At 38.8% G+C, this 20,933-nt stretch overlaps 1 protein-coding gene across 1 annotated transcript; it reads right to left on the minus strand.

Moving 5' to 3' along the window:
• Positions 1-6,620: 6,620 nt before the first annotated feature.
• On the minus strand, positions 6,621-8,282 carry cited2 (Cbp/p300-interacting transactivator, with Glu/Asp-rich carboxy-terminal domain, 2). The gene has a single exon (XM_017700999.2). It carries the CDS (start codon positions 7,512-7,514, stop codon positions 6,840-6,842), a length of 675 nt encoding a protein of 224 aa, XP_017556488.1. The 5' UTR covers positions 7,515-8,282; the 3' UTR covers positions 6,621-6,839.
• Positions 8,283-20,933: the final 12,651 nt, after the last annotated feature.

Here is a 20,933-nt window from a genome sequence, read left to right on the forward strand (position 1 = left end):
TAGGGGGTGCTGGGCGTATGTTTCACCCCTTGGATGACACCACAGGGATGTCAAGTGGTTGTATGATGTGTTTGTATAACGCATGCTGGGTATTGTAGTGAGATTGATGAATACAAAATACAAAATGCTGTAAAGCCCAACAAACAACATATTAAACTGCAGTTTTATGCTGGAATGCTGTTTTATTTCATTATGGTTCTACCCGTCACTATCCACCATTAAAGAACCCCAGTAAGGCCTCCGTCACTGACTGTATGTTGTCAGTCATTTGATTCATTTAGTTTCAAAGACAAGGGAGCACATTTGACTTAGTCAGATAATTTCTTCTATTGGCTGAATTAATGAAGACGAATCTTCGCTTCAGCACTTGCTATTTCTTCATTACCTTCTTGTCAAGACCAATGCCGACGTATGTCTTTAATTATTGCTCCCTCTTATCTTTTCCTTGCTGTGTAAATTTAATTTCCCCAGCTGACAATGAGGTGATTTTAATTCCCCTCTACATTTACTGGTCTATCTCTCTCTCTCTTAGTCCACTTTGGATGAGGTAACATATTTTGAGACTAAGCCAAAACCACAAGCATGTGCTAGAGGAAGCATGCTCATAAATCCACAACCGTACTCAAGAGGAAGAGAGTGCCTCCGGGGAGATCTCTTCCCTAGCTAAGTTTCAAATGATCCAATGTTCTCATTGGGGAACCTTTTTTGCCATTACTTTTTATTAGTTTTCAATTATTAATTTGCGACGTGTTTAAAATTCTCCCTAAATTAACTTTCTATAATGGATACTTAATGGCGTGCAGAATAATTGCTATAGCAGAAGAAAATAGATCTCAGCACATCCGGAGCCAAAGAAGTTGTCGTCTACTTTAGGCTGTTTAAATGTTTTTATGTGTCTGAACCTCAGGCTCTTTACCTAAGGCTTTAGCCTGCTACATATTTAACAAACGCACTGAAGCCTACAAACACTTTCTGCTAGTAAAGAACGACAGCAATGAAACATCCATTATATGCAATTTCCCCACAGGGGAGCAATGAAACCACAATTAAAGCGAAATCATTAGAATGTTAAGCATAGTCATTCACCATCATAATTCAATAAGCAACACAGCTGATGGATGTGGCAGAGGACACTTACAAGGCTATTCATTTGTCCTGTATCTCTGTTTGCTCATTAAGGAGCTTTTAAGTTGAAATACAACTTAATAGATAAAAAGTTTTACATGAAAAGGATTCCAGGGGTATGAACACACCAAGAATGCTACGGTTTACAAGGCCTGAGGCATCCACTGAAGACCAACCAGAGTCAATCTAGACATGTTAGACTTACACACTATCAAGGTGCCAAAAAGGGTTCTTCTGAGAACCCAGATATTTCCTAAAGGAAGCATTTCTGCAAAGTAAATCTTTTTACAGTTTAAAGTTTATGAAAACTGTGGGGAATTCCACTGTAATTCTGTATAATTCAGTAGTTGAGATGTAAACAATGTCATGCAGAGTTGTTTGATGCAGAATAGTTAATTGTAGAGAAACTTATCTTTTTAGTAATAATTTCTTTATAGTGGTTTTGATAGGAACCATATGAAAAGCAATATATGTGGATTTGACTGAATCTAAATTGGAATCAGACTTTTTATGAGTTTTCATAGAAATTTGTCTTGGCAGGCGCTCATGTTAAATGGAAATTCCAAAGATTTTTCCAAAACTGCGGTACAATTCCGTAGTCGAGATGTAAGCAAAGTCATTTAGAGTGGTTTGATATGGGATTCCTTTACAGTGGTGGTGATAAGAACCAGGGGTCACATGTCTACCACACATATATAGCCATTTTATTACTATCCAGAACCACCAGTGAACCTATACGTCATTTAGGTTTATGTATGAAATGTTGATGATAGTTAAACAGAAAATATGGAAAAATAAGTTTTCTTTTGGTACTTACAATAAATGTATATGCAAAAAAGTTTTAGCCCAAAATCTTAAACGATCATTATCTCAGGCATCAGGCAATGAATTTATAATCATTTCATGTAATGACTTTGGTTACACTTTCTGTTTTTTCATAACAAAGCATAAGAGCTCATAAGCTATATTTGTCCACTCTAAGTAAAGTGAGGTGTACTGCACTAAAGCCTCCTCCAGTGTTAAGAGTGAGGCTTCAAGTTGAAGTATTTACTGAAGGATTTACTGAAACACTAAAACATCCACAATAAAGCTCATTACAGGCTTCAAATGTCAGAGTTTAAACTAGTGCTGCCATCAGTGTTTCACCCAATGTGGGAAAGTCAATGTACACCACTGTAAATGTACACCACCGTTTGCCTGGCACTAACTTAACACTGCATATACAATATTATACTGTTTGGAGCATCTGAATATTCAGGACTGAAGTCCCTAAGATGTGACAAATAAAATATTGGAAATCTGGGACTGACTTCTTTGGCACTGACAGTATAACATTATAGTTATTAACACTACTTATAATGCATTAAATTAACAATTCATAATGTATAATAAACATGGCTATAAAGTGTAATTTAGTGTAATTAATTTTTATAAATATTTATAACCATGTTTACAATGCCTTATGAATGCCTTATAACATATTATAAATGTGTTTATAGATGCTTACAAACATAACATTCATAGAAAGTGTTACTGTAAAAATAAATGCACAAAGTTTATTTACGCCCTGAGTTTTCCAGTATTTTATTTCTCAGCGCTGGTGTTGTTAGAACTGCATCTTCAGGCCTTCAGTCCTGAAAATTCAGATGCCCCAAACTGTCCGTCTAGCCTAGAAACACTGCTAAAGTGAAATTTTCTTACCCAGCTCGCTGACATTTGAAGTCTGTAATGAGCTTTATTGTGTATGTTTTAGTGTTTTAGTAAATCCTTCAACGTGAAGCCTCACTCTTAACACTGGAGGAGGCTTTAGTACAGTACGCTTCACTTTACTTAGAGTGGACAAATACAGCTTATGAGCTCTTATAATTTGTCATGAACAGTACCTATAATTCATTATGTTAACAATTCATAATGCATAATAAGCATGGCAATAAAGTGTAGTGTGTTTTTATTAATATTTATAGTGATGTTATGATGCATGAATGCATTATAACATGTTATGAATGTGTTTAAAGATGCTTACAAATGTGACGTTCATAGAAAGTGTTACCACAACTTTCTGTGATGAAGCTTTTACAGCCATTCTATAGCCAGATCTCTGGTTCCTATCACCACCACTGTGAGCTCTGACTCAGACAGCTTTTCGAAAATGGAGCATTTCACATCAAACCACTCTGAATGACTTTGTTTACATCTTAACCATTAAATTACGCAGAAATGTTGAAGTTGGTAGAATGTTTTGTACGTTCAGCCAAGAGCCATTCAGGAACCTTTATTTCTAACTGTGTAAAATCATCTAAAAGACTGAAAAGGCTAGTGGTTGTGTGTTTGGTATTCACATCAGAGTCACATTGTGCAGAAAGTGAGAATGCCAGCCTATATTCTCAAATGTAGCTTTAAAAAATCTGGGTGGTTTTGACATGCTGGAGTCTGGGAGTACTGAAGGTCGTTTCTCATCGCTGTAGAAGTGGAGCTCCGAATATGTAAATGTTCTGTCTCCTCCTGGCACGTCTCTTTCTCTCTTCAGTATTGGTACTCGACAGTTTTTTTTTTTGCTCCAGTCAGCTCCGAGCTATGGCAACAGCAGAAGTTTCAATTTCACTGCAGGACAAACTCAGCTGAATCCTGCCAATTTGCATGACAATTATTCATGCAGTGAAACCAGATTCCTCCCCCAAGACTCAGTCAGCATTTTAATGCATGTATGAAGTGAACTGTTTTTTTTTTTCTTTCTTCCATCAATGTAAAGACCACCAAGTGTAGAACAAAGCCAGCCAAAGTAAATTAAGCTGCATATGATATGATACACTGAACACTGTAATCCGGAATTCAGAGATTTGTCACTTTGTAGATTGAGTCATCAACTTTTCCCACGCATGTAAATCATCTTACATAGACACTTATCTCACGACTCAGCGCGGTATTTTCTTTATAAGTTAACATACACTATACAATATACAATATACATATAAAACGGTACCACAACAGGTTCTTTGAGTGTCAAGAACCTTCTCACAATGTGAAGGTTCTACACCAAATGCAGGGTTCTTCCTGGAACTTTTATACTTCATGAAGGTTATTTGAACTTTAAAGTAGTTCTTCAAACTCACATCTCTTTTATACAGAGCCACTGAAAGGAAGTTTTATATTTTTTAAGTAAGAATCTGGTGGGCACCAGATACTATCAAGTGAGCACCCACTACTATCAAATGAGAGCCCCATACTATGTGGTAAGCATACTATATACTAGTGAGCAGCAGACACTATATGGCGAGCACCCAATACTATGTGGTGAGCACCCAAAACCATCAAGTGAGCACCAGACACTACCAAGTGACCACTGCACTGTGTTGAGCACCCAATACTATGTGGTGAGCACCAGACACTATGTGGTGAGCACGTGATACTATATGGTGAGCACCAGACACTACGTATAATATGTGTACACTACGTAAAATAAAATGTATATAAATAAAAAATTGTGTATGTGTTTTTTTTTTCTATTTGTATCTGGCGCTCACCTGATGGTATCAGATGCTTACTTAAAAGTATTGGGTACACAGCTGATAGCTGTATCTGGTGTGCACCAGATTTTTACCAAAAAGAAATACACCATGTCCTGTTTTACCTAAAACAAACATCCCTTCAGGCGTTCTGCACTTTCACAAAAATGGTTTTCTAAAGAACCATCCATTGGAAGTTTTTCGGGAGAACCAAAAGTAATTCTTCTATGGATCTCACAAAGAATCTATTTTAGCACCTTTAGTCTTAAGAGTGTATGTATACACTATCAGCATTATATTTGTGGTGCTATGAAGAACCATTTTTGTAAAAAAAAAAAGGTCTCTAGAGAACAATCGTTTTTTCCATCATAAAGAAGAACCATGTATCCCTTCAAAGAATGAAGGTCTACGCATTCATGTGGTTATAACAGTTGTGTGATAATAGCTCTGTATATAACCACTGTCTTGACAAAGGAACCCTTGAAGAATCATTTTTTAAAGATGCACATTATTTATGTTGCACGGTAGTAACGAAGTACCCAAACTGCTTATTAACAAGCTCATCCCACTATAAACCAATCAATATCTTGCTGTATCAAATCAATAAATTACACAATTTTGACAGCCTGTTTGCTTCAGTAATGCATTTCTGCTGCTTTATTCATGTTTGCAAATTAAAATATAATAAATTAACATTTTCTTCTAAAAAATATACAAAAATACTGTCAAACTTTCCTAGAAAGCCTCAACACAGTAGTATTGCCATGTATCGCATACTAGATAAGCACAGTGGTGTATCTATAACTGATGAAGGTGATAATCCCACATGGCTTTCCTTTAAGAACATTCCCGACACTTGTTTTTAATGTCCACTCACAAAAAGAGCAGAACAGGGCAGCGGACATTCAATACAGCGACGTCTTTTCCCACGCTTTCCCCCTTAAGACATTTCTTCCCATACTTTTTCCAAAATATCTCTCACCATTTGATACCTGTGTACCAGTTTTAGCACAAAGCATAGAGCACACCTACACACGCACAGTTTTTCTTCCTCGCTCTCTTCCTCTTCTGAAACTTCTCAGCAATATTATGGAGGAGCAAGGTCTCTGAGTGAGCACAGCTGGTCATGAAGCTGGAGAGGAGACAGGGAAAGGACTGAGACTTCCACCCATGGTCTGACGAGTCAGTGAACAGCATAGATAGTCATGTAAATATTATGGCCACTGAAGTTTAAAGTACATCTCTGACTGGGACAATTACACTGGACTGGTCTACAATCATGTTACATGACCACCTACATCATGATGCACCCACAGAGGTTTGACACAACTCCAGGTCTCTTGTTCGAATGACACAGGAAAAAGAAACACAAGTTGGGATTCATTTTTTGGGGGTTCTGTCGTCTCTGCTACAAATCAAAAGACGCTGAATGAACAACTCATGGTTACTAGGTTTCCATTGTCTTCTCCACACTCCACGTGTCCTGCGTGGCTTGGGACCTGGTGTCAAAAAGCTTGTGTTGTCCTGCACGACCTGATGGGGGTGTCCCTTAGCCATGAAAAAGGGTTTCTGAGGCCTGCACCCCTCCTGCCATGCTCATTATCACTTCTCCAACATGGCCTCACGTAGAAGAGGAATAAGAATGGTTTAATCGCTCTCAGAGTTTGGAATGGATTAAAAATAAATAAAAACATAATTAAAGATAAACAAAAAGAAAAAAAGCAGAAAGAAATCTAAGCTGATAAAAATAAAAGTTAAAATAAAAGAAAAAAAATGAAAAATAGCAGAGATATTAAAAACAAGAAAAAAATATTAAAAATAATCATCCAAACTGTTAAAAATAAAAGTTAAAATAAAATCAACAAATAAAAAATGGCAGAACTATTAAAAAACAAGAGGGAATCTTTTAATCAAAACTATTAAAAAATAAATGTTAAAATAAAAAATAAACAAAACAAAATAACTAAAAACATAGCAAAACTATTAAAAACAGGAGTAAAATAAAAATAAACAAATAAAAAAACAAAACAGGAAAGACAGTTAAAAATAAAAAGCTGCAATGCAGGAACGTCAGATCCTTAAAGAAAGAAGCGAAACATAAAATGACCCGCTCGTTTCTGGGACATCCGGAGAAGCCAGGACTGTGTTTTTCTTTAAAGGAGAGAGAAAAAACAGCGCAGTATAAAAGTCCCCCCCTTTTCCACGGAGGCATTAGCAGCTCACTCGGCTGGGCTGCTGTTTGCACACGAAGTCCGTCATGAAGTCGAACTCGTTCTGGCCCAGCCACAGCTCGGGCAGCTCCTTTATCCTGTCCAGACCCATCTCCACCACCAGCGCCATCAGCACCTCCTCGTCGATCAGGTCCGTGTCGATGACGCTGTGTGCGGCGGGCAGCTGCTGGGGCTCTCTGCCGGCCGCCCCGAGCCTGGCCCCCGCGTCCCGGAACCCGCCCTGCAGCTCGTGTGGGTAGTGGAGGAGGTGCTGCTGCTGCGGTTGGTGCTGCTGCTGCGGGTGCGGGTGGTGGTGGTGCTGCTGGGTGTAGTACTGCGTGTTAAGCTTCTGCAGCTGCATGCTCGCCGCCAGCTGCCCCTGACTGCCGGTGGCCACGAACTGCGAGGCGAAGCGTGCGGGCGCTGCTACGCTGCCGCTCGGATGCCGAAGCCCGTGGCTCCCGCCGCCGCTGCCGTAGTGCATGGGCTCCAGCAAGCCGTTGCTGTAGCCGTGCTGCTGCTGCTGCTGCTGCTGCTGCAGGGGGCTGGAGAACTGTCCCATTCCCATCCTGCGCTGCTGCTGCTGCTGCTGCTGGTGGTGGTGATGGTGGTGGTGGAGACCGTTCACAGCTTCGGGGAATCGGCCATGGTTCATTGCCATCATGCGGTCGACCATTCCCCCCTGCGAGCCGGGAGACGAGCGGGCGGAGGACACTCAGAAGCACGCAAGGCGAGAGGCGCTCAGACCGAGAGCTCCATCTCCATCTCCGCAAAAAAAACAAAAAACAAAAACAAAACAAAAAAAAAAAACTTTCAGCTTTTCCTCGGATCACTTTTCCCGACGAGCTGGGAATGCGAACCGCTTCAGCACGCGCTGATAAGAGCTGAATGAGGTCGACACGCGCAATAAATCTCCGCTTTTCCCTCTTTGGCGCAGAAGTGAAGCAAAACTACTCCAGGCGACGGACGAGCCGTAATCCAGCGAACGCGCTGCTGAAGGTCCGAAACGCTCCCGTTAGGAAAACACACCAAAACACACACACACACACACACTGCTCCCAGCGCCCCTCAGCGCCCCGCTCATATACACACGGTCGGCGAGGGGGGCGGGGCCGAGCCGGGCTCCACTGTGACGAGCCGGGTACTGTTTTTTTTTGCAAGCCCGCATTCAGACAAACCACGCCCCCCTCGCGCTACGATTCGTCACTCACCGATCTGTCAGCCAATCCCACAGCAACGAGGGGCGGGGGCTGTCGGAAAACGGGTAGAGAGAGAAAAAAAAAGCCGGACTAGACCAAAGTCTGGATGCAAAACGTGCTGAACGTGGCGCTGAGACGGACAAGCGAGTCCGCTGAGCAACAACACTGGACATTACCTCACTGCAGCTATTTCTGTTGGAGGGTACAGTGAGAAAACGAGGAGTCGCCTTTCAAAGAGTTATTAATCTCAGTGTTTCTGAGCTCTGCTAAAGCCTGAGTAGACTGATAAATCAGTGTGATCAGTTATTAATCTCAGTGTTACTGAGCTCTGCTGAAGCCTGAGTAGACTGATAAATCAATGTGATCAGTTATTAATCTCAGTGTTACTGAGCTCTGCTGAAGCCTGAGTAGACTGATAAATCAATGTGATCAGTTATTAATCTCAGTGTTACTGAGCTCTGCTAAAGCCTGAGTAGACTGATAAATCAATGTGATCAGTTATTAATCTCAGTGTTACTGAGCTCTGCTAAAGCCTGAGTAGACTGATAAATCAATGTGATCGGTTATTAATCTCAGTGTTACTGAGCTCTGCTGAAGCCTGAGTAGACTGATAAATCAATGTGATTGGTTATTAATCTCAGTGTTACTGAGCTCTGCTAAAGCCTGAGTAGACTGATAAATCAATGTGATCGGTTATTAATCTCAGAGTTACTGAGCTCTGCTGAAGCCTGAGTAGACTGATAAATCAATGTGATCGGTTATTAATCTCAGTGTTACTGAGCTCTGCTAAAGCCTGAGTAGACTGATAAATCAATGTGATCGGTTATTAATCTCAGAGTTACTGAGCTCTGCTGAAGCCTGAGTAGACTGATAAATCAATGTGATCAGTTATTAATCTCAGTGTTACTGAGCTCTGCTAAAGCCTGAGTAGACTGATAAATCAATGTGATCAGTTATTAATCTCAGAGTTACTGAGCTCTGCTAAAGCCTGAGTAGACTGATAAATCAATGTGATCGGTTATTAATCTCAGTGTTACTGAGCTCTGCTGAAGCCTGAGTAGACTGATAAATCAATGTGATCGGTTATTAATCTCAGTGTTACTGAGCTCTGCTGAAGCCTGAGTAGACTGATAAATCAATGTGATCGGTTATTAATCTCAGTGTTACTGAGCTCTGCTAAAGCCTGAGTAGACTGATAAATCAATGTGATCGGTTATTAATCTCAGAGTTACTGAGCTCTGCTGAAGCCTGAGTAGACTGATAAATCAATGTGATCGGTTATTAATCTCAGTGTTACTGAGCTCTGCTAAAGCCTGAGTAGACTGATAAATCAATGTGATCGGTTATTAATCTCAGAGTTACTGAGCTCTGCTGAAGCCTGAGTAGACTGATAAATCAATGTGATCGGTTATTAATCTCAGTGTTACTGAGCTCTGCTGAAGCCTGAGTAGACTGATAAATCAATGTGATCGGTTATTAATCTCAGTGTTACTGAGCTCTGCTGAAGCGCGGTTGAAGAGCACTTCTGTTGAAAAAGGCAACTCTGTGGTACCAAGCACTCTTCAAGCACGGTGGCGTGGTGGGTAGCGCTGTCGCCTCACAGCAAGGAGTGACTGTCTGTCTGCCCTGTGATGGACTGGCGACCTGTCCAGGGTGTATCCTGCCTTCCGCCCGAAGAATGCTGGGATAGGCTCCAGCATCCCCTCGACCATGACAGGGAAGCGGCTTAGAAAATGGATGGATGGATGGATGAATGGACGTATTGCCACTTGAACCTGTTTACAGATTTGGACAATTACCACTAAAGTCACTTTATTAGAACTTCGCACACCTCTCTGCAGAAACATGCAGCTCAGCACAACAGTTCATTGCATGCCCAAAATGCTCTATAGCTGTAAAACAATGTAGAAACATTTCAAAATAAATATGTTTAATTAAAAACACCAACACTGTTGTTCTTACTGCACACTCACTTCACTAACTTCACTAACGTCTACTGGCATTAGGCTAGATTCACTACGTTTGTGTAAATCTATGAATCAGTAAAGAGTCATTTGCAGTGTAGTTCTGTTACTTATAATAGGTTTATTAATTGACTGATCATTTAAACAACACTGTAAAGTTGATTTGAAGTGTTTTGAGGGTTAAATGGAGGTAAATGTTGATTTTGTTCATCTAAACTAAAAATGCTTCATATTATTTCACTGAATGTATTTATTTGAGTTGAAACAAATTGTTCGTTACCAAATTATATTTTTAAGGTCAGACTGACAAACCATTTTTTTTAATCTGTGAAAAAACTCATTACACCTGAAACCCCCCCCACCCTCAAAAAAACCCCACTACAAAACAAATCCAGTACTTTACATTCTAGCAATGGAAAAGGTCATAGATACTGTAAGTGGGACCTGATCTGCATCATAATGTCTCGTTAACACGTACACAATGGTGGACATATGTGCTTATTATGTGCTGGGCCCTTAATGGACTGTCTATTGTCAACAAAACAACTCAGAAGTGACCCTTTTTATAGATGGTCAGCACATGGATAGGACTACAGCTCAGATGGGCATCAGTTGTGACTGGCCTATTTGCATACATTCAATCTGTAGTTTGCCTCAGTAAGTGTTATTATTTTTTTGCAGTTTGTTATCTGACAGTATTTTTGATTTATTAAATTGATTAGCAGTTTATTTTCACATTAGGAGTTTAGCGTAAGTGTTTTGTAAAAGTCTACACAAGCATTTGCAAACTGGGCCACAGAAATACAGCTTTCTTAAATGTTGAGACTGAGTGACAAGTAAATGAAAGAATTTTGGAAATTGTGGTCACTGAATGCATTGTGTATGGAAGCATGCAAAAAGCATCCATTGTTTGGTCCAAACAGAATGTTGATGTGCTGTGTGAATAGTTTTGATGAGAACTCATTTGGAGTTAAATCAGTGTCACCAGACCCTTAACCTGAATTCATAATTCTGAACCTGAATTTGTGACAATGAACCTGAATTCCTGTTGATTTTTCAGGTTGAGAAATTCAGGTTGTAAAATTCAGGTCAAGAAATTCAAGGAAACATCCAGGGTACTTGGGAAGAGCAAACGAGCGTAAATATAAGCTAACTCACACCTGGCCAATCATTAAACATCTCTGGGAGTGGCTTCTTTGTCACAGAGTACATGCCGATGAAGGACCATGGCAGAAGATCAGCCAGTGAACCATTTCCAGTGAAAGTAAGTTGCTTATTCTTCCTTCCCTTTATATAAGCTCACACCAGATGTTTGTATTTCCTGTCCTATTTTTGTTCATACAGATGTAAGCTGATGCTTGACTTTTTTTTTAAATAAATTTTATAACCTTCATTTTCAGGCCTGAATTTTACTGCCTAAATTTACAACATGAATTTCCAGACCTGAATTTTACAACCTGCTTTTCTCAACCTACATTTTACAACCTGAATTTCTTGCCCCTTTTTTGTCTGCCTGAATTTAACACCTTGAATTTCTAAACCTGAACTTTACAACCTGAATTTTACCACCTGAATTTTGCAAACTGAATTACTCCACCTGAATTTCTCAACCTGAATTCTACAACCTGAATTTCCAGACCTGAATTTTATTGCCTGAATTTAACACCTTGAATTTCTAAACCTAGTTTAACACCTTGACTTTTAGAACCGAGTTTCACCACCTGAATATTATGACCTGAATTTTACCACCTGAATTTGCAAACTGAATTACTTGACCTGAATTCTACAACCTGAATGTCCAGACCTGAATTGTACCACCTAAATTTCTAGGATCTGAATTTTACAACCTGAATTTCCAGACCTGAATTTTTCAACCTGAATTTCTCAACCTGAAAAAGCATCAGGAATTCAGTTTCAGCATCACAAATTCAGGTTCAGATTCATGAATTCAGGTTGAGGTTCTGGTGACACTGATTTAACTCCATAAACTTAGTACTGAAAATACTGGCAATTGTAAAAAACCTAACTACTTAAAACCTAACTACTTTTCTCCACACTAATTCGTGCCCTGCTCTCCCCTACTAACAGGACATGAGTGGTGTAGAGAAACGTATTAGACAGCTTGCTGTCTTTATGTATGCTCTGTTTTCATGAGCCGCCTAATGCACCTCTTCAGCTTTATCCTTTGGATGTGAGAGTGTTTGAGGAACCTCAATCCCACTGGAGTCACTGCTGTGAAGAAAGCTGCTTTACGAATGTTGAAAAGTGGAGTCCAGAGGAGCACTGCAGAACAGAAACCATCTATCTTCCTGAAAGGAGTGTGCGACTATAACAGCTGTCGAGTCAGACAGTTGAATTTGCAGTAACCAATGCGGAAAAAAGTACAGAAGAAGTGAAGTGAAATTTTGGGTACTATATCATGGTTTGACTCAATTGTGGAATTTAGGAGCTAATATATATATGCGTGAAAAGAGTACCTACATTAAAATATTCAAGTATACAAGCAAGTAATTGTCACACATAGCACTTGGTGCTGGTTTGGTACTGGTCCTCACCTAACTTACATTAGCACAGATCATTTATTACTGATGTGAATTTAGTTAAATTCAAATGCACAGGAACTCTTGGTCTTTGAAGTACTTTGAAGGTATAAATGATATTGTAAGGCGCATGTTTTTATTCTTGAAAATGTATCTGCATAATACTGCTAGTATTAAATGTTAGTAATTCGCAGGTACAGACTAAATCCTCCAACATTGTACTTTAAAACAACCAGGCCCAGATCATCAAGTTACTAGCCTCTGGGCACAGATGTTTGGTGGGCCCTTACTTGGCTACATCCTTTAGGTGGTCAGTAATTTTCTTATGATATCATAACCAGTTAAACAAGTCCAAGGCAGCACCACAATGGCAGCATACTGACCTTAGTGCTTTTACGTCACCACTATGTGCCTTTATTTTTATTTCCAATTGAGACAAAGCAGTAGCAAGATTACACACACATTAAGGAGAACACAGGTCAACATAAACATTTCCCAGTAATGTGTGCGTCTGTTTATAACAAGCAAAACATTAACCCCAATGAATGGTAAAAAATTCCCATAAACACACTCCTAACCCTTGTGGAAAGCCTTCCCAGAAGAGTTGAAGCTGTTATAGCTGCAAAGGGTGAGCCAGCATCATATTAAACCCTATGGATTAAGAATGGGATCTCACTCAAATTCATATGCATGGAAAGGCAGACGAGTGAATACTTTTGGCAATATAGTGTACCACTCTTTTGGTTTTGTTGTTCTCACTCACAATGCTTGCTGTCAGGACAGCGCATTAGTTCCTTTTTCCCTCTGTGCCAATACTAAAGTTACCATTGGAAGTCAAAACAGCTGTTTAGATTTTGATTACTCGTGGGGGTCCCCTAGTTGCTCAGGCCCCTGGGCATGTGCCCATAAAACCCTTTGGATGATCCAGGCCTGAATACAACACATAAAAACAGTTACTCAAGTATTTTCCACCCCAACACTCGTAAAAATGTTTATTGCAGTTTAGACAGTGGTAGGAAAGTTAGTAAAGACAGTGGGTAAAGACAGTGGTTCTGTATAGAAATATCAACACTCAAAGAATACACAAATGGTTCTTTGCATGGTTTTAAAGTCTCTCTTTGTGACAGCAAACCAGTTGTATATGGTCCTTTAGAGAACCCTTTTAAAATTATTCTATATAGGACCCAAAAGGGTTCTGCCACTGCAGTGATATCCAATGTTATCACATAGGGCTGGCTTTGGCACAGGTTTTTGTTCCAAACCAGAAGAGCACACCTAATTCCACTCATTTAATCAGTCAGTCTCAATCTTTAAACAACTGATAATGTGAGCTCTGCTTTCTTAAAACGAAAACCTGCAGACACACCAGCCCTTTTGTGGATAAGATTGGACACCCCTGCACTACTGTTAAGAGTCAGAGAAGTAGCAGTAACTAGGCTTAATCTTTGGTGATCTCAGAACTTTTTCAGTTCAGTCTAATTCCTTTGGCTGTCATTATATAAAAACTGCAGTGTGTAACACAACATAATGCTTTCAAACTGTTGTTAGGTTCTGTTTTAAAACATTCAGTTATGAATAGGTACAAATATCAACTTTTCACCTTACTTAAGCTTCACAATCAGACCTTAAAACCACCATAGAACCTTTGAGGGAACATTTACGCAGTTTGTACCTTGAAGAATGAAAAAGAACTTTCTTGAGGAAAAATAAATTTCTAACAGAGAAGAGTTGAGCGTAATCTTCCTCCTTGCTTTCAAGAAACAAAGCCGTACTGTTTATCTGAGGCTCACAGTCTTGCATGGTTGTTAAGAAACCACTTTTTCTACATCTTTAAATCATTTATCTCCTGTTTTTTCCACTTAATTTTCTGTTAAATTTCCTTTTCCTTCCCAAGTCGATGATCCTATATCTAATCTCCTCCGACACATCCTGAACAACGTATAACCTACACTTGATGCCTGACTGGATAGAACATAAATAGAAGGTGGTCTCTGACTTTTGCACAGTTTTATAGATTAAACAAAATGCTACCCAGTTAACTGTACCTAAGTAAGTGGAAGCAAAGACGTATGTACATCTCTTCACAGCTCAGTAGTAATTGTAAAACAACAGGATTCAGCAGTGCCTTCTGAGCGTGTTTCCATCAGGGATTCCGAGTGCAAGGACAATAGCATTCCAAAGTAGTTTAATGCCAGAGCTGCCTGAATCGATCGCACTAGGGAATCTAACTAATGAGCCTTACACCCACCAAAGCCTTATGTTAGAAAGCTACTGCACTTTTCAGAGTCATTAGCAATCACTCAGGAGTTTTGCGTGGCTCTTGTCTGCATAGCAAATGCAACCTGCTTTAACAGTGTTATATTGGGCCTTACACTGTTTAATTCATTGGGCATATTTTATTTTTTTGCTTTTCCTCTTAAATCCTGTGAGTTGGTAAAATTACACTAATCTCACTTAGAGGTGCTAGTGGTTTTATTTATAGCTTGTGCAGCGCACCCAAGCATTAAATCTGTTTGGAGCCACTTTGTTTTTACTGAATTGGAGAGGTTGTTTTATTACTGCCTGCACGGCAGGGATAAAGCAGTCATAAAGAAAGCTGCAAATGGATTTTCAGACTATTTAAGCTCTCTAAAGAGTTTTGTTGTAAGTATGCGAATAAGGATGGTATGTGTTTTAATGTCGGCTCTTTGACATTTTAATACAAGAAGGTAATTTATATGCCAGTGAATAACATGTCACTTGTTACTGAACTAACACAACTAAACTCGATCACTAAAATTTGCTCTAAAAAGTAGTACGGGGATTTGTTCGAATCTAAATCAGAAACAGACTTGTTTTTTAATGAGTTATCATACAACCCAATTTCCAAAAAAAGTCAGAACGCTGTGCAAAACATAAATGAAAACAAAATGCAAATAATTTGAACCCTATATTTATTGGAAAATAGTACAAAGTCAACATATCAAATGTTGAAAGTGAGAAATGTTATAGTTTTTTTTTAAATATTTGCCCATTTTTAATTTGATGGCAAAAACATGTTCCAAAAAAGTTGGAATGGGGGTAAGAAAAGGCTGGTAAAGTTGTGTAATGCAAAAAAACACCTTGTGGTTGAATGGCCACAGGTGAGTAACCTAATTGGGTATAAAAGGGCATCTCAGAGAGTCTTTCATGAGTAAAGATGAGGAGGGGTTCACCACTCTGTGAAAGACTGCACCATCAAACAGAGCAGCAATTCAAGAAGAACGTTTCTCAACATAAAAAAGCAAAGAACTTCTGCTTTTGATCGTCTCATTAAAAGACCAGAGAATCTCTGTATGTAAGGGACGAGGCCAAAAACCAGTATTTGCTGGCTGTGATCTTTGGGCCCTCAGGCAGCACTACATTAAAAACAGACATGGTTCTGTAGTGGAAATCACTGCATGGGCTCAGAAAGACTTCTTAAAACCACTGTCTGTGAAAACAGTTCATCACTGCATCCACAAATGCTGTTAAAACTCTAAAACACAAAGAAAAAAACAAATATAAACAGCATCCAGAAATGCTGCCACCTTCTCTGGGCCTGAGCTCATTTAAAATGGACTGAGGGGAAGTGGAAAAGTGTCCTGTGGTCCGATGAATTAACATTTGAAATTATTTTTGGAAATCATGGACATTTTGGAAATTGTGTCCTCCGGGCTAAAGACCACTCAGCTTGTTACCAATGCATAGTTCAAAAGCAAGTATTCATGATGGTATATAGGGGCATTAGCGCACATGGCATGGGTGATGTGCTCATCTGTGAAGGTGCCATTAATTCTGAACGATATTTACATGTTTAGGTAACATCTGCTGCCGTCTAGAGGATGACATTTTCAGGGAAGGTCTTGATTATTTCAGCAAGACAATATAAAACCACATTCTACAGGTAATACAACAGCTAAAGACACATCAGACCTGTAAGCCACCAAAAACATATGGCGTTTTATGAAACAAGAAATGTGACAAAAGAGCCCCGGAACTGTTGAGCAGATGAAGTCCTATATCAAGTAAAAATGGGGAAACATTTCAATTTGCATTTTATTTTCATTTACATTTTGCACAGGGTTCCAACTTGTTTTGCAAATGAAGAAGACATCAGAAGTAGAAATGAAGTAGAAATTTGTCTTGGCTGTAGCTCACATTAAATGGAAATCCAAAGATTTTTCCAAAACTCCTGTATACTTCAACAGTTGAGATGTAATCAAAGTAATTTAGAGTAGTTTGATGTGGGATTCCTTTAAAGTGGTGGTGATAGAAACTGGGGGTCACATGTCTACCACACAAATATAGCCATTTAATGTACCCTTCCAGAACCACTAGTGAACCTGCATGTGTCTCCTGATTTTTTATATATAATGTTCTGAAACTAATTGATGTCTGGACTCTGGGATGGTCTGTCCATTGTACTGAGAACAATGGCACCTTCTTTGTTTGATATTAGTTTTTTTCTTTGCCTTCTCACTGTGGAAGGATAGATAGATTTCCTTAAATCTGAAGCAGGAATGGAGCTCAATTTTCCAAGTCAGGTTCAGCTTTACAACCAATCTAATGATGATGGTAAAAGAGTGGTATGGTTTCTTTGGCTACTCTTTTGTCTCTTTATGTCCTGCATGTTCCTCTCCATTAATGGATTTAGAAAAATTGTTTTTAAGTCAACAATTTATCACAAAACTATCATTAAATAGTGTCTCAAGCATCACCAGCATATTCATAATCACTTTCTGCGATGGTGTTTTTAGAGACATTAAACTCTTCAGACATTTGGTTCCTATCGCCACCACTGTGAACAACTCTGACTCTAGAATGGAACACGTCACATCAGACCACTCTGAATGACCCTGTTTACATCTTAACCAGATTCTCTGAAAAACTGGTGGAATTCCTCTTTAAAACAAACATGTAGCCATATAAATATAAACTGTGCATCCTTCAAACGCTGTGGTTGTTAATTTGAGTTTTACATGTGTGCAGCCAAAGTTTCAGTCAACAGAGCTCCTGTATGGTCAATAATAAGCCAGCCTGGCTGGTGCACTGACCACAGCAAAGGGGAAAAAAACACGACAGTAGCACATGGATCACCCATGTGTTGCTTATCACAGAACGGCTCCCTCCCACCGCTTCTGTTTATCCATCTCACTTCCTTAAAGCTGCAGGCAGACGGTGTTTTATGTTTATGTTATTCAGATCTAAGAGGTCGTAATGAATCAGTTTATGAAAAACAGAAACTGGCTGGACTAAACTCTCATTCTATAAGACTAGTCCAGTCTAATAAGTAAATATTCTGTGATATGTTTGTACAAAATCTATAAAACTATCAAACATACTTTGGCAGTAGTTCATGCAATGCATTTACTTACACTTTAAATGGGCATTTCCGGGCTAAAACTAGAGTTTAATGTGTTGTTATGTTACACAATGTTCTGTAGTTCCACGGCCTCATCAGTTTGACAGAATTCATGACTATATTTCATTGTTTTCATTCATCAGCGTTCTGTAACTACAATGCTCAGCATTGTATAACTACTCGGAATCACTGTAGTATCAACCAGTAATGACTGATCTATACTCCTGAACAAGTACACCTAATTGATAATAAGAGTCTTATCTCTGTATTTGGATTCAATTTTTAAAGAAAAAGTGAACTGAAAAGTGATTTTATCTTTATTCAGCTCAAATGAATGGCACAGAAAAAAACTTTGTTTTCAACTGGAGGAAATGAGCCAAACTAAGACAAAAAACCTAAATACCTTGCTTACCCTCGCTTTTAGCTTATCTGATGAGTCAATTCTGTTCAAATCCAGCGTTTTGGTTGTGGCTGTAATGTTAGTGATCTGCATTCACCAGCTAACAACCATAAAACCATTCAAAACGGCCTGTCCCTAAAAATCCATCCATCAGGCAGTTTCAGAAGTTTTTCAAAAGTTTCTACCACATTCAGAATATATCAAAAAGAAGTTTTCTACACTCTGAAAAAAGAGAGTTCTTCAAGAGTTCTTTAATAAATGCAGTGACTCTATTTATAAACCATGGGTTTGGTTTAGAACCATTACATTACATTCTTTGTATGGTGAAACGGTTCTTCAGGTTGATGGAGAACGTGTTGTATATGGTTTTATATAGAAAATTGTTCTATGTTGCACCAAAAAGTGTTCTATAGTTACAATGTCAAGTCATAGTGATATAAGTGATGATAGTAATAGTGTGCCAGAAATAATGTATAATTTAAAAACATCAACCGTTTCAGTTTCTGAGTGGACTGTTTTTTTTAGATTAACTTTTTATTGCATTTTATATTGTTTTATAGCAGGGGTCAGAGAATGCAGGATGGTGAACATGCATTATTAGAAAAACACCCAAATCAGAGATGAAACAAAGACACTACAAAACAAACAACTAGACAGTAAGCATTACATAATTCAGTTGGAGACTAAAGTTCTTGAATCGAGTCATATGGAATTGTTGACTGCTTTGCCTTGTTAAGATGAGCTCCAAGATATTCCACTCAAACGATATTTTGAAAACTAGATATATAAAATGTCATGTCTGAAAACTCTGAGGCAATCCAAAGTTGTGTGACAGTTTTCTTGCTAGCTATAAACCCTGCCATCAGCATCCTTCACTGAATCGAAGAAAACTGAAGGGTTGAGTCTGCCTTTAAAAGACATAAATGTGGTGACAGTGGAATTACTGAGATCAAGTACTTTCCATTCTTTATTCTTTATTTGAATCCCATTAGCTTCCTGTACATATGTATAATACATGTATAATACATCTACATATATATTTACACATCTACAGTACTGTGTGAAAGTTTTAGGCATCTAAGCAAATTTTTTACCAGTTCACCTCAGCAGTGAGTTTATCACAATATACATTAGAATAAAGTCATATTCATAATTCAAATAAACATAAAAACAATAAAAAGCAACAAGAATTTCTTGGGTCCATATTTTTCCTTGTCATCTTCACAGCCGCCACAGAGACTTGTTAATATCATCAATTACATCATGAGCACAATTTACTGAAGCACTGATTGATCAAACCAGGAGCTGCTTCTTAACTACATATAATACTGGGCTTAACTAACTACATATAATACTGGACTTCCTCGAGGAGAGGTTTGGAAATGGTTAAACAAACACACATCCAGAAAATCACTATTTATTATATATATATATATATATATATATATATATATATATATATATATATATATATATATATATATATATAATGTTTTAGAGCACTCCCAGATCATATTGCTGTTGTCAGAGCAAAACCTTGTATTTCCATTTTTGTCATTTTTCAATTTCTGTCATAATTTGAAAAAGCCTTTACATTGTTGTATAAATTTCATGATGAATGGACCAACAGAAATGACCCAAAACCTCTTGGAAAAAACTCTGGTTCCATTGACTTACATTGAAAATAAAAATTTTTTTTACCTGATTTTCTCCCCAATTTTTTTAGTCATTTCCAATTCCTAATTCACTATTAGGACTCCCCCAATCACACGATACTACCAACGCTAAGAGGGTGTGGCTAGCACAGGCTTCCTCCGAGACCGGTGAAACCAGCCACCACTTCTTTTCAAACTGCCGCTCACGCAATGTCACGGGACAGCCGAACGCGATCGGAGGAAAGCGCCAACCACCATATCTGTTACGTCAGCTAACAGACACCTCTGCTGACTAGCATCGTGCTGAGTGATGGGAGGAGAAGGGTGGCCATCCTACCCACCTGGAGAGAGCGAGGCCAATTGTGCTGTCTCGGACTCCTGGCTATGGATGGCTGTAAATAAAGAAGGTTTTTTCCTTCTCCTGTAAAGTTACCGTGTTGGAGATGTTCTGACAACAGCGATATGCATAATGCAGAGTTAAAAATATTACAAGTGTAACTACAGATACATTTCATTCAATATCTCCTGTAAGGTGTGACATATGCTTTGTGAATTACTTTCAAAATTTTGAGCTTTGAGGCTTGTCTTAAATTAGACTACGTAGTGTTCCAATCCCAAAAAGGACCAGCACAGGTAAGCTCTCGTTTAACTCGTTTAACTGGCAATTGCTTTATATGATAGCCTACCAGACTGTTATAAATAAACAATACTCTGCCTAATAGATTGTCCAGATCCAGTCTACCAAGAGTGAGACCTGGGACTGCTGCTCAAGCAAACTCCATAGGCTCAAAATGCAGACCAGGCTTGAACTGGAACACTCATAAACTTGTCCACTGTTCTCCAAATACTCAGGGAGTTAGACATATTACAACCCAGCTAAGTCCTGTAGTCTATGAGGCTTTGCTATAGGCTCTCCAAGGAACTCCAGAGTGTGGTTGGTTAGTGTAGTGGGTAACACCTCTGCCCTCTATGCTG

This window comes from Pygocentrus nattereri, chromosome 4, assembly GCF_015220715.1.
Source record: "Pygocentrus nattereri isolate fPygNat1 chromosome 4, fPygNat1.pri, whole genome shotgun sequence".
Classification (NCBI taxonomy): domain Eukaryota; kingdom Metazoa; phylum Chordata; class Actinopteri; order Characiformes; family Serrasalmidae; genus Pygocentrus; species Pygocentrus nattereri.